This window comes from Microchirus variegatus, assembly GCF_963457635.1.
Source record: "Microchirus variegatus genome assembly, chromosome: 1".
NCBI lineage: Eukaryota > Metazoa > Chordata > Actinopteri > Pleuronectiformes > Soleidae > Microchirus > Microchirus variegatus.
Genome location: NC_139802.1, coordinates 7,016,757 through 7,030,428, shown reverse-complemented (window position 1 = coordinate 7,030,428; position 13,672 = coordinate 7,016,757). Strand labels below are relative to the sequence as shown.

The window sequence follows — 13,672 nt, the reverse complement described above, 5'->3', positions numbered from 1 at the left end:
GTACGTCATACTATACTATGTCATCCAAAATCTGACCATGTTTCGAAAAATGTATTTTGGTCCAATATTTGACACAATCTGTGACATGTGACAAATGTGACAATTTTATGAGAAATTTTTTTTTGGTCCAAAAGTTCATACTGTATTACATCGTCCATGCAAACTCCTTAAAGTAAGGCCCTTGCTCCATTGGGGGTTCGCGCCAGAGAACCTATGTTCCAAAGGCAAGAGCCCTTACCAGTACACCAACCGTGGACCCATACACACGTTCCTCCAAAATTTGACAAAAACATCATACTATACTATGTCGTCCAAAATTTGACTATTAAAAAAAATATATATTTTGCTCCAAAATTTGACAAAAACGTCATACTATACTATGTCGTCCAAAATTTGACAATTAAAAAAAAGAAGAAAATGTTTTGGTCCAAAATTTGACAAAAACGTCATACTATACTATGTCGTCCAAAATTTGACAATTAAAAAAAAGAAGAAAATGTTTTGGTCCAAAATTTGACAAAAACGTCATACTATACTATGTCGTCCAAAATTTTACTAAAAAGTCATACTTTTGTATGTTATCCAAAATTTGACAAAAAAGTGAAAAAAAAAATGTGTTATAAATTAATTCAAATGTCACCCTGCAGGAGCAGTCTCCTCTTTAAAATTACTATGTAATTAAAATCTCTGCTTTGGCTGGATGGAGAGGACACATTCCTCCAAGACTGAAACAAAATACAAAACTTGCAGTCAAGTTTCCTCCATGGATCCAGGAATAATTTGGGATTCCTATTTAGTTACAGTTATCTCTCAGGGTTCAAAATAAAAAGCACCCCAAATGACTGAACTTTTATGCAGGATCAAACCAAGCTCAAGCTTAATGCAACGATTTTGTGTGTTTTTTTTTCCCATCATTCTTTTAAACATCTTTCACTTTTCTATTCCTCTGTGTCTTCCTCTTGCCTCACCTTTCACTGATGTCTTCAACCCCTTGACCATCAAAGGGCAGGAAGCTACTAGCGTGAGTATGTGACCTGCTGGGAGATGCTGGAGCAGAAGAGTGGCTTCTGTTGTTCTGGAGCGAATGTCTCCGACTGCGTCTTCTCTCCAGGCCCCGCCTTTCATTGGTGCCACCAACGCTAGCCCGTCGGCGATCCTTTCGGCTGCTGGGGGGGAGCTGCACTTCATCCCCATCCTCATGCCGCAATGTCATCTGATAGGTGTCAACAAAGAGAAAGAGTAAATAAACTGCATGTGCTGTGTTTTGTCCACAGACAGGGGCATAGGTGCACACCATTATGATGGCATATGACCTCTGACTGTTCATTTTTATATGATATTGATGCTTTTTCTTATGTGATAATGTTTGGTAGTGCAGGTTCCTGACTTCATAGATGTTGAACTGTTCGATGAGGTCCAGGTCTGTGCCCTTCCTGTTCACGTGTCTCTGGGCCACAAATTCAATGCCCTGCTCCTCCAGACAGTCCACCATGTCGTAGTAGGAGTCCTGGTCTGGGAGACCTGCCAGAGTCTAAACCACAACACATAAAACTGTAACTTTTGTGGTCTCAAAGATACTAACTCCTGTGGAAGAAAAAGTAAAAAAAAAAAGTATTGCAATTTTCACAAAATTTTCAATGATTTAGTAACAGAAAATGCAAATTTATCTGTGTCACTAGCTGCTGTGAAGAGAATATTGGGAGTTCAGTGAGCTAAGCAGAAGGTGGCGCCAAAGTCATTGTCACCACAGGGGGATTAAAAGGCTCAACTTGATGAAGTGAATGAAAAAGCACCAATTGCTGTTGCTTATATCATTGTGGCTTCAGTTCAATATCTTAAGTACTATTTGCTTTTTGCACTAGGTGGAGGAATATTGTCGTTTTTTTCAATTATCCACACATTCCTCCTCTCACCTCGCCGTTGCAGAAGCGAGAGAGACACTTCAGTCACACGATTTCGAAATGTTTCCATTGCACTTACTGATAACTAACTTTTATCAACACACCAACTTTTCCACCTCCCTCTGGTATAGAAATCTCAAATGCAATTTTCAAAGACTTTTATGACTTTCCATGTTTGTTTTTATGTGCAAAAAACACCGTATGATTTGGATGCAGCAGTGACGTAGCATTTGCTCACCTTATTGATGAGTGTCATTGCATAAACCAGCAGCTCCGTGTCCACTCCATCCTTCTCATCAAGGATCTCCATGAGATTTGACCATGCTCTTGCCTCTGCAGAAGCACAAAATGGACACTGTTGGACACCAGAGACTCTAAAGCAGCATGTGTGCATCCTATGGCAGGGAAGCTGTTGAAACCTTCCCATTCCACCACTGTGTGGCAATAAACATCAAAAACTGCTTTGTCATCAGAGGTCATGGTGTTTTATGTCTAGAAAAGTGACAGCTGAATAACAGCAGCACTGAGAATGAAGAAGCTCTGTGCCTTAACCATGAGGGTCAAGACCACCTCCTTCTCACCAAGGGTCCCGGGATCAGGTTTATAGTCTTCTTATGCAACAGCAGAAGTGACGGGACAAGACACAACAAAGACAGAGGGATACCTGACCCTGACCCCTTCACGCTGATGCTCAATCTCCCCCAGTTTCATGCAACAGTGCAATGTGGAGCCCACAGAGCAGCAGGTAACTGAGCCTCACTGCAGGTGGGAGTCACAGTCTGTCTCAATGAGCCTTGTTCTTGTCAGGTCTCTTTCTTTTGACGAAGGGGCTGCTCAGGACAACTGATCTGGCTACTGTGTAACAGTAGTAATCTGTGATCGGGTGGACAGCACTACTGCCACCATGGTGGGCTTTATTAGTGGGAGCAGCTACTTTAAAAGAGGATATTAGAACAGGTCTGCAAATCAAATAGTGTTTTTTTGTTGTTGATGATGCATGATGTTATTATATTATATTATAAAATATTTGCAAACCTCTTAAGGAATAATTTTAATCAATTTTTGAAAATCAGGAAATGGTCCATTTTCCCTGATGCACTTTGACAGTGAACTGACTTTAGTCTCAAAAACAAAAAGTATCTCGGAATGACTTGAAATTTACCATCATGATAGTCAGAATCGCCCTGAACAAGGAGCCGTTGGAAATATTTGCAAACCTCTTAAGGAATAATTTTCATGAATTTTTGAAAATCAGCATAAATTGATACATTTTCCCTGATGCACTTTGACAGTGAATTGACTTAAGTCTCAAAAACAAAAAGTATCTCGGAATGACTTGAAATTTACCATCATAATAGTCGGCATATGTTCGTAATACTGTTACTATATGTAATATATGTATGACTGTAATACTGTTTTTAACATGAAATTTGTTCAGCATGTGAAGTTTTGAGATTTCATATTTACATTCAAATAAAAGTAAAGTGCAATAAAGAGCTGCTTTTTCTCTTACATTTTAATCACATGATTGAACAATCAGTTTGTTCATTTTATTATGGTTTGCCCTCCGTGCTTGTGGCCAGGTTCAAACAGAGATTTTGTGAAACCTAAAGTCAATGACAAGTAACATGTTTTTTTTTTTAACAAAAGTGCCTTTAACTGTGTGCAATCATATTTTTTTAATAGATTATTGAAATGTACAAATAATACAAGCAAAATAGTAATTTAATTACTGGTTGTATTTAAAAGTTATGCAATAAAGTTTTAAGTGGAAAACTAACACTCAGTGGGTCTATAATCAGTTAATAATTCAATGGATCAAAACTCAGAGTAGTAGCACCATGAATAACACTTTTTTTTATTAAAGATTGGATTAAATATCAGCATATGTAGAGAATATATGCCTAAAATTCCCTATTTAAATCATTTTTACTAGTTTCAGCTGAATATTGATGATGTGCTATAAGGTGTTTCAGTTTGTTTGTATAAAGTAGTATAAAAGTATAAAATATAAGTATAAACTGTACTGTTGGATGGTTAGCCGGGGCTCTTACCTCTTTTGCCATCCACAACGTTGACAGCTTTTATGAGCAGGGCGGCGTTCGACTCCGTGTACTCCACAAACACCAGCAGCAGCTTTAGTGCCGTCTTCACCACCAAACGGAACTGAACAGAGAAGGAAAAACACAAAGTTGATATGACAGTACAGCGCATAAGTGGCCTCCAGATTATACAGAGCTGTCTTAGACAAGCTTTTCCTGTTTAAATAGCATGGGGGAACTTTGATAAGAGCATTGTTTTGACATTGACATACATATATTACAGTCATGCACTATGCAAATACCATACAGGGAAAGAAATCTACTAAAAATTCAGGTTAAATTAAATTACTACTAAATGCTGCTAGTGTGAAAAAAATCAACATAATTAAAACTAAAAATGACACTCATGAGCATTACTGAAATTGTACAATTGCAATGATTGTAGTCAAAATGAATATAGTCTTACTAGGAATGTGCCATATCTAACTGATTAAAAAACAAGATAGACAAATATTAAGTCAATATGAATGCAGAAAACAAAGGGACCCAACAAATTATGCTCCACGTGCAGTCAGGCCATTAGAGGGCTGAAGACCGCACTGACAGGAGATGTTTACAAAGCAGCAGTGAGTAAAGACATTTCAGAGTAAAGAACAATACTGGTATTTTTAATGTCCAGGCGGGGAAACAGAGCAAGGTAACTGTAAGGAACACCTATGTGGCTGAAACTGAGAGCCGCTGAAACGGAACGTTGGTTGTCTTTACCTTGGATCCAACCAGAGTGTAAAGCCACTGGACCGTTTCATTGTGAGATATGAGGCCATTCATCCCATCCACGTAAAGCATTATCTGACCGAGAGCTGGACATAAAAACACACAGAGAGAGGAGAGAGAAAGGGGGGGGGGGTCCATTTAATAATCTGTTATTCCAGCTGTTCATTTTCATCTCATCTGCATTAATTTGTTGCTTTGAAAACCATAAACCTCGAGTTATCTGTACATTCAGAGACACATCATCTGCCGTTTTTTGATGATATCTATGATTTAATCACATAAACCGAAGCTGCCGCTGCTGCAGGGTAATAAGCCTTTGCAAATAAAAAACAACAACAATCAGGTGAAGACCTAAAAAGAAAAAAAAATTCTAATTCCCCATCCCTAAAACCGGAGGATACAACTGGGGGGATATGTTTGAGCAGAAAGCTTCCCTGGATACTGACATGAGCTGCTTTGGTAACAGGATACGAAAATAAGAACGTAGGAGCCAAGGGATCTTAGCGGGGGGGGGGGGGGGGGGGGGGCAGTCAGGGCAGTAAAAGTGTAGGATTTCTGTTATAGAAGGTAGATATGGGGGAGGGAGACAAACACGGCCGGACAAGAAAGGGAAAAATCAAAAAGTCACCCTCCCCCCCTCCCGTTTTTTTTTTGTCTAAAATCTGTCAGTGGCCATGCACACATAAGGAGTTAATTCATCCAACACAGAACACCAGAGTAACGGGACGAGCTCAGCTTGAACTCATTGCGACTTCAAGCCATACAATAGCTGACATGGGGGGAGTAAAAAAAAATGTGAACACACAAAGTGTAACAGAAGATGTGTTTGATTCTTAAAGGTACCATATGTAAGAATGTGGCCAAGAAACGGTTACTACATTCAAATTCAAAATACCGAGGTCTTTTAGGTTTCGTTTCCTGACGTAACTGGCAACCCGTGGTTGCTCGGCAGCTGAGACTCTACTGACTGCAATGATTGGTAGACGGCGGTAGGTGGCGCCACATGATTTCAAAACGTAAACATGATTTGCAGTCTGCAAAAGATTTTTTGTAATGCAAATATTTTTGGCATATTAAGAGGATTTTATGACCAGTTGCTTTAGATTTATTACATAATGCACCTTTAATTTTCTTCAAATGAAGCAAATGAGCAATCATGTTCAGAGACGTATGCTGCAAACACTGACACACAGAGTGCTCCGAAGTGGGAAAATCCTGGATTTTACAATACAAAAGTATTGTCCGGTCCTATTGAGAACAGGATATTTTGACATGCCGTGATGAGAGGCTCTTGTATTCGATCTTATATTTCCCCTCCTCTACTCTAGTGGGGCATGAAAATTGTGAATATGCTGAGAATAAGCCAAAATTCCCAGGTGCAGCTGCTGTGTGAGTATGGTGCATGTGTGGAAGCATATGTGTGTGTGTGTGTGTGAGAGCAAGAGTGTGCTAATGGCCCACTGCTGCAGTTCATCTTTTATCAATCGTGGGTTAATTACTGTGACAAGGCCAGAGAATTCTCCTGCTAAGCGCTCAGTGCCGTGTGTCTCAGAGTTCACACCGGAGTGTGTTTATGACAACAGTGATTAACCTCTTCAGTCAGCTTTAAGGCCAGAGCGTCACCCTGACCAGTGACTCCCACACTCGGTACGGGACAGCTGCTGACAGACGAGTGACAGCAGTGACGACATGACTGGAGGTCCAACTATTGTATGCGGGTGTTTCTAAAAAACAATGATTTACACTGATAGACAAACAGTTGTGACTTCTGCCGCATGAGGACTACAGGCTACATGGTAGTAGATATCTGACCTGTAATATCATCACTGCACAGTCTTTTATCTCTTGGCTGCACCTGTGTACAGTATCTGCCCTTGTGCAACGAGGGTTTGAGGAATGTCTATTGAAAACAGGGGCGAGAAAAGATAGGCGGCTTTAATGAGACTTTTTAAAAAAAGTGTCATTTCACAACGTGAATGTTGAGTTGTTGACAGATCAGATGTTAGCGATTGTTCCCAAAAGTCAACCACATAATGAAATGAAATGACTTTTGGATCATTCTGACATGTTATTGTAAGACATTACTAAGATACTCTAACAAAAGTTGAAGGAGGCGGCTTTTTCAGCATGAAGCCAAGTAAAATACATTCAGGATGAATGTCTATATCATATGTGCATTTGATTCAACGAGCAGTTAAGATAGAGCAATGATATGATATTAAAACATTTGCGAACCATGTCAGAAACCACGATATCGTTGCATTTTCTCTCGGATTCATTAAAACTGCCGCTTCATGGAATTATTCAATGCCAGCTGCCACTCATGTCCATTTCAACTCTAAGGAGCGGAAACCACATGGACTGCAGTTACCCTGTGAAAAGTAAAACGATACCGTAACTGTTTTTCTAAAAAAAATAATAAAAATTACCTTTCATTATGGGAAACTGCAACCTTCAGAGTCTGGTCAGAAACCATTTGAAGGAAACATCTAATTACTCCCCAAGCAATCACTCTTGTGAACTGCAAAATGGAACTGATTTCCACACACTTGTGATTAAATTAGTCATGAAACTGCCTGCGAAAAACGAGGGAAGTTCCTCGCATGTTGCAGTCCAGGTGTTTGAAGTGCGGCCAAACGTGAAACTATGGCGTCCATCCTAAGCTGAGACTATACGCTTTGTTTGGAAACCTCACAAGAGACAATCATCATCATCATCGATTTGGAGGACGGTTAATAAGACGAGCATGTGAGCGCCGAGTCTCTTCGGGACTCCTTCCAGTTTAAGCCCAGATCTGAGGCTAACGATGTGGGCCTCCAATCCAGTAATCACAAGCAGCTCCACGATACCTCACACAGAGGACAACGATAACATTACTACATTGCTTTGCATGTATGTCACGTAATGAGATACTGGAATACAATGAGCTGCCTGTGATTAGAATATAAATGTAGGCCATTATGGTGGAGGATATCTGAGGAAGGAAAATATAGCTAAAAAGAAACCTGGAAGTGTTCAATGAGCAGTCTGGCGTCTGGTGTGTAGGACGCTCACCCTCCACTTCTTTCAGTACTTTCATTTGTCTAATGTCTAATGAAGGGGACCACAGACCCAGTGAGTAAGGAGGCAGAGCCCGGGTTCTTTGGTCTGAATCACGACTCAGAGAAGTAAAAAATGCAAGCGACTGAGTTCTGGTGGAAGTGTTTCCTCAGGGCCTCTCCCTCTCATAAACCGCAGCAATTATCTTCCACAGCTCCAGGAATGCGCAGGAAGGGCTGCTCCCTGACCACTGCCGAGGTGAGACGCACTCTGACGTCTGGGTGGCAGCACCGACACACGCCAGCTGACTCACACACGGATATATTAAAAGAAAAGGGGGCAAAAAAAAAAAAAAAGGACAACCTTATCTGTGAAGATGTAAGAAATCAACTCAACAGCGTGCCTTCAACAACTCTGCTACTCTGCCTCGCCTCCCTCTGACCACTCTGCCACTTTGGTTTCATTTACATTTTGGAATTCATCAAAACTGGGTCAGCAACCCTGTCTGTCAGCGAAGCAACATTTATTTTACCAGGACTACGGGACAGGGGCCAAAAGTGCAGTTTAAGGATGAGTTTTTTTCTGCAAAGTCTGGCAAACACTTTTAATGTAAATTCTTCTTCTGCTACGGAACAATAATTACAGTTAACTGTTTGAATTTCATGAGCTCGCCCTGGATTCTGCAGTGAGAGACACACAACACTGACAACTGACCTGTTCTCTTTACTGCTGGTCATTATTGATAATGACTCGTCAGTTACTGTCAGGAATATTTTCATCAAACTTATGAAATCTTTTTTTTCCCCTAGACCAAGCTAAGATACTGTGCATAATAATTTCTTAATACATCATGCTGTTTAACATATAGCAAGTTATACCAACACTCCTAAGACTCATAGCACACTCTCACTGAAAACCAAGCTTGTCTCTGTGTGGCCTGTCCACCTGTCCAGACTGTACTCTGCCTTTCGCCCTATGTCAGCTGGGATTGGCACCAGCGCCCTCTGCAAACCCTCATGTGGAGGATAAAAGCGGTGGAAGATGAGTCAGTGAGTGAGAAACTTAAGTTTGTTAACCATTCAATCTCCTGCACCAAAGTCCATAGAGAAAATGAGCACTTTTACATTACAGGGTCCCATGAGCTGCAAGTCCATTGCTGCCTTCTATTGCAGGTTTGTGTCACTTGGGTAAATCTGAACAAAAGATTTACAAAAAAAACCACCCAAAGTCACAAAATAAGACCAGTGAACAACTCAGAATGTGCAGAATGTAAAAATTGCTGATTCTGATTTACAAGGCAGCACAAAATGAGCATATTTAAAATGTTTCTCCTGGATTTTCTTACAGACCTCTGAGACTAAGAGACATTTACAGACCAGTGACAGCTGACATGGCTGATATAAAGCCATGTAACACATTTTAACTTAAAAATATTTCACTGACAGCAGCGTTTAGCGTTTCATTTTGGCATCACCACATTACAAATATAAACATTTGAATCAGTGGGTTCGTATAAAATCTCATGGTGATTGCAAATAGTCCTGATGGGTACATGAATGTACCAATTTTAAAAATCCCTAATGCCTGCTGCTGAGATGCATCAGTCTTAACCAAAGAACTGATGGAACCACAGTCGTTGCCGTCCCGAGAGCTAAGGCCGTATTTTTTTCATGACGGAATCCACACATTGAGCTCGACTTAACAATTCAGGCCAATAAAACACCTCCTGGTGTGTATGAACTGGATAAAGCATGTTCATAGGTTATGTTCCATTTATTATTCAGATAATCACCCAGATCATTTAGAGCCAGACAAACTGCCTCTGCAAGACCAATTTCAGTCACCAAATCATCTGCCAGACCTACATTAGGCCCCATACTATAAAACATCAGGGGTATGCATCCATTTTCAGACCTCGATGCATGTCTGCCAGCATTTGACGCAGCTTACGGTAGACCTTAGTACAAACAAATCCCCTAAAGACAAACAAACATACCTAATGAAACAATAGCATGAAGTAAGGCAAGGGTGTCTCCACTCTTTTCGTTTCTGGCTCAGCAAACCCCCACAGACATTGCAGAGACGATTAAGTACTGCAGCAATGAGCAATGTGGACAGCTGAGCCGACTACAATGTGCACTATTCTCTAACATTTTAGGACAAGGAACTTTTCCCATCCTTGTCCAAGTGGGGGAAGACTTTTGAGAAAAGCTACTGCATGACAGCAGCCCACTTGCATCAGCGAAAGTGAAAGATGAGCTGCGGTAAATTCCTACTGCTCTTGTGAGAGTAGTGGTGTGATTCGCTCTGGTTCTGGCCAAACGCACACTCTGAATCCAAGCCCAAAAAACACTCAGCTCACAGGAATCAGCTGTAAAACCCACTCAAATGCTGGGGATTTCAGTCCACAATCTGCCTACCTACTACATTACTGCACCAATTTTTTCTTCTCCCCCAAATTATAGTTTATGTGTCTAAGACAGCAAGGTCAGAGACGACACAGAAAGAGTCTGCGAAAATGAACCAAATAAAACATTCTTATAACATAATTGGCTTGTATATTGAATATGGTTACAGTAAAACAGGCTCCAGGACAGGGTTGTAATTCCACTGCCAGTGGGTTTCGCAAAGGGTTGAAAACTTCTACAGATGAAAGGGGGTTAGGTAAAGGGGGGGAGGGAGGCAGCAAATAGGCCAGACAGGTGTGGGTGAATTGGGTTCAGATGCAAGCTGTCTGCTCATGTCACAGGGAAGCTGAAGGTCTATGGGGGTCTGAGAAAAGGGGAGGGGGGTAGAAACACAACACAACAACTCAACAGTTTTTTTTCTGTTGAGGGACTTTCATACAACTCTGAAGTTGTCATTTAATCTGAAAGCCGGTCATTTCATTAAAACAGAATCTATGCTGAAGGCGAGAAAGGAATGTTTCCAGAGGAGGGAAGAGAATTGATGTGTTGTGGGCTGTGGTTCACGTGCAGAGCTCATTTCCTAAATTTCCCCTGACCAAGTGATGTCATTCCCTGTCAGAGAAGTTTTCTCAAGAACAAAACCTGATATTCAATATTTATTTGTGGTGAGGTGTTGGCAAAGGGATTAATAACTGGTATGTTTATTATTATTTAAAAAAAAAAAAAAAATCTAACTAACAGACCTCTCGAGTTTGGATCATGACCAGCACATTAACACATAAATGTGAATAAATGAACCATTTAAAGAACAACATATATAACATGTGTTTTAATGAAAGTTTAAGTGTTTTTTAGATTGAAAAGTTTTGCACAAATGAGCAGCAGGAGCGGCGGCTCGCTCAGATCGGGTGGAAAACATGCACGTGTTCCCGGGGGATCTCATTATAAACCGGGAGTTCAAGTTTCTATTGGTGCGAGAGGGCCATTCCTCGAGATCCGCTGCTCACACAACAAACAGACGACTTGTCCACATACAATTATGTGTGTCAGCAGTTCCTGAGTTTTCCCTCTCAAATTTCCTTCATCCTGGGAGGATTTACCCGAGTATTCCCTCATCTTTTCCCAAAGCATTACTCTACGTATCATCATGCAAACAAAAAAAACAAGCGAGCCTATAATAACCAGCGTGTGTGCATTAATGCATTTCCACGAAACCGCTCAGCCCATCGGCCCATCCCAGATGGAATGGAAATGTTTATCCAGACGATAGACCCCGAAAAAGGTCTCCCCCTCTAGAACAGACTCCCAATAACACAGCCAGACAACACAATACACACTGTTTCCAACAGGGGCTTCCAACATGGCTGTTGTTAACCCAAGTGTGTCTGGGTTTTCACTTAATGCTCAGTAAAAAAAATGGTCAAAGCAGCAGACTTCAGACATTTGAAGAACCTGGGTCAGGATTTTATACCAATGCATTCATCTTCATTCCAAATTAACAGAAATAAATATCACTGCAATATGCAATAGTACTATATTATCTGCAAAGATTTGAATTTAAATATATGGTAACGCTTTCTTTTACAGTCCCCTAATTACCAGGTATTTACCTGGTAAATTCATGGTAACACCAAAGTGTTACTAGGTAATTACCAATGGTAATAAGAAAGTAAATACAGTGAAACTGTTGCCAAAATACTGGGCATTTACCTGGTAACTATATAGTTAATTACAGCGTGTTATTACTGCTGTTAATAAGAAGGTATGTACAGCTAAACTATGGCAAAACTATGGTAAATGTAAGTGTATTATTGGGTTATAAACTGGTAATAAGCAGGTACCTACAGTCCCCTAATTACTAGCTATTTACCCAAGGGGTAATCTAACAAACCTAACCCTAAAAATGTGTGTAATTACATGGAAACAAGCTTGGCTTTCTTTTACAGTACAGTTTTACTTTACTTACCGAGTACATTACCGTGCATTACCCAGTATTTTGGCAACGGTTTCACTGTATTTACTTATCTTATTACCCTTGGTAATTACCTAGCAACACTTTAGTGTTACCATGAATTTACCAGCTAAATACCAGGTAATTAGGGGACTGTAAAAGAAAGCGTTACCAAATATATAAATACAGTATGTCTGATCAACAGGGACATTAGCTTCTTGAGATCACCTTTATCAAAACATACAGTCCAAAACTACAGAAGACGGCTATGTGAGTAAAATAATCAGCTCTTTTGACAGTGAAAAGCAGGGCCGTTTCTAGCTGTTTGGGGGCCCTATGCGAGATACTATTTGGGGGGCCCTATTTTTTTCAAACTTGCAGTGTGGGGGCCCCCCTGGTGGCTGTGGGGCCCTATGCAGCTGCATAGTCCGCATTATAGCAAGAAACGGCTCTGGTGAAAAGAAACCATGCACACACACACACACACACACACACACACACACACACACACACACACACACACACACACACACACACACACACACACACACACACACACACACATATTCTTGTACTTGCTGCATACTGAGGACCGGGTTGCTGACAAAGTGAGGACCAGCATTTCCACTTTATAAATCAACACAATTACAAATATCTACTTCATGAATGAAATCTATAAAGAATTACTGGTTGCAGTACCATAAAATGTCTGCAGGTGGAGCCCCAGAGCAAAAAGGGCTGGAAAACTTTTTCGATTTTTTTTTTTTAATTTTTGGTCCAAAATTTGACAAAAACGCCATACTATATACTGTCATCCAAAAGTTGAAAAAAAAATTTGGTCCAAAATTTGACAAAAAAGTCATTCACTATGTCGTCCAAAAAATTTTTTTTTTGACAAATTGAGTATAGCATGTTATAGCAACCTAAGGAAGTGATTTCAATGAAAACAAAGTGAGGACCGGCCAAAATGTCCTCACTCCGTAAAAATGACCTCACTTTGTTGGTTAAAAACCCTCACTGGTCCTCAGTATGTTGCAAGTACAAGAACACCCCCCCCCCCCCCCCCCACACACACACACATACACACTTGGCACTTGCTGCACAGATGTGTCACTGGACAATCTGCACTGATGATTCTAGATCTGACACGGACAAAGATTTGTGCTGCTACACTGACACTCACTCAAAGAGACAGAAAAAGAGGTTCTTGTGTTTCAGGTGCATTTGTAGCTCCCGCTCCTCCTTCCCTCCTCACAGCAGCTCTCTCTGGAAACCAACGAGTCAAGCAGCTGTAACTTGTGGCATTAGAAGACTGGTGTCATTAAAAAATATGAGCTCTCCAAATGGTGGCAGAAGTGAGGGAGAGAATGAGAGATGAGATAATGCAAGCACAAACTGAAAAATGCGACGTGGCTTTTGGACAACACAACTCCCATTTGTGTGGAAGCTATAAATGTACAAGTATAGGTTAAAGAACACAGCATGTGATGAGATAATTTAAACATTATAATAATGTAATAACTCCTGCTCTTGCACCCACTCGGACCCTAATTATTT

At 40.6% G+C, this 13,672-nt stretch overlaps 1 protein-coding gene across 1 annotated transcript in view; it reads right to left on the bottom strand.

The window, feature by feature from the left end:
* fhod3b (formin homology 2 domain containing 3b) overlaps positions 1–13,672 on the bottom strand; it is a 117,873-nt gene that overhangs the window by 41,802 nt on the left and 62,399 nt on the right. The window contains exons 6-10 of the mRNA XM_083890694.1: positions 4,709–4,803; positions 3,956–4,067; positions 2,140–2,234; positions 1,388–1,531; positions 969–1,213 (exon numbers count right to left, since the gene is read on the bottom strand). Coding sequence (XP_083746820.1) covers positions 969–1,213; positions 1,388–1,531; positions 2,140–2,234; positions 3,956–4,067; positions 4,709–4,803 — 691 coding nt within the window. The remainder of the gene's footprint in view (positions 1–968; positions 1,214–1,387; positions 1,532–2,139; positions 2,235–3,955; positions 4,068–4,708; positions 4,804–13,672) is intronic.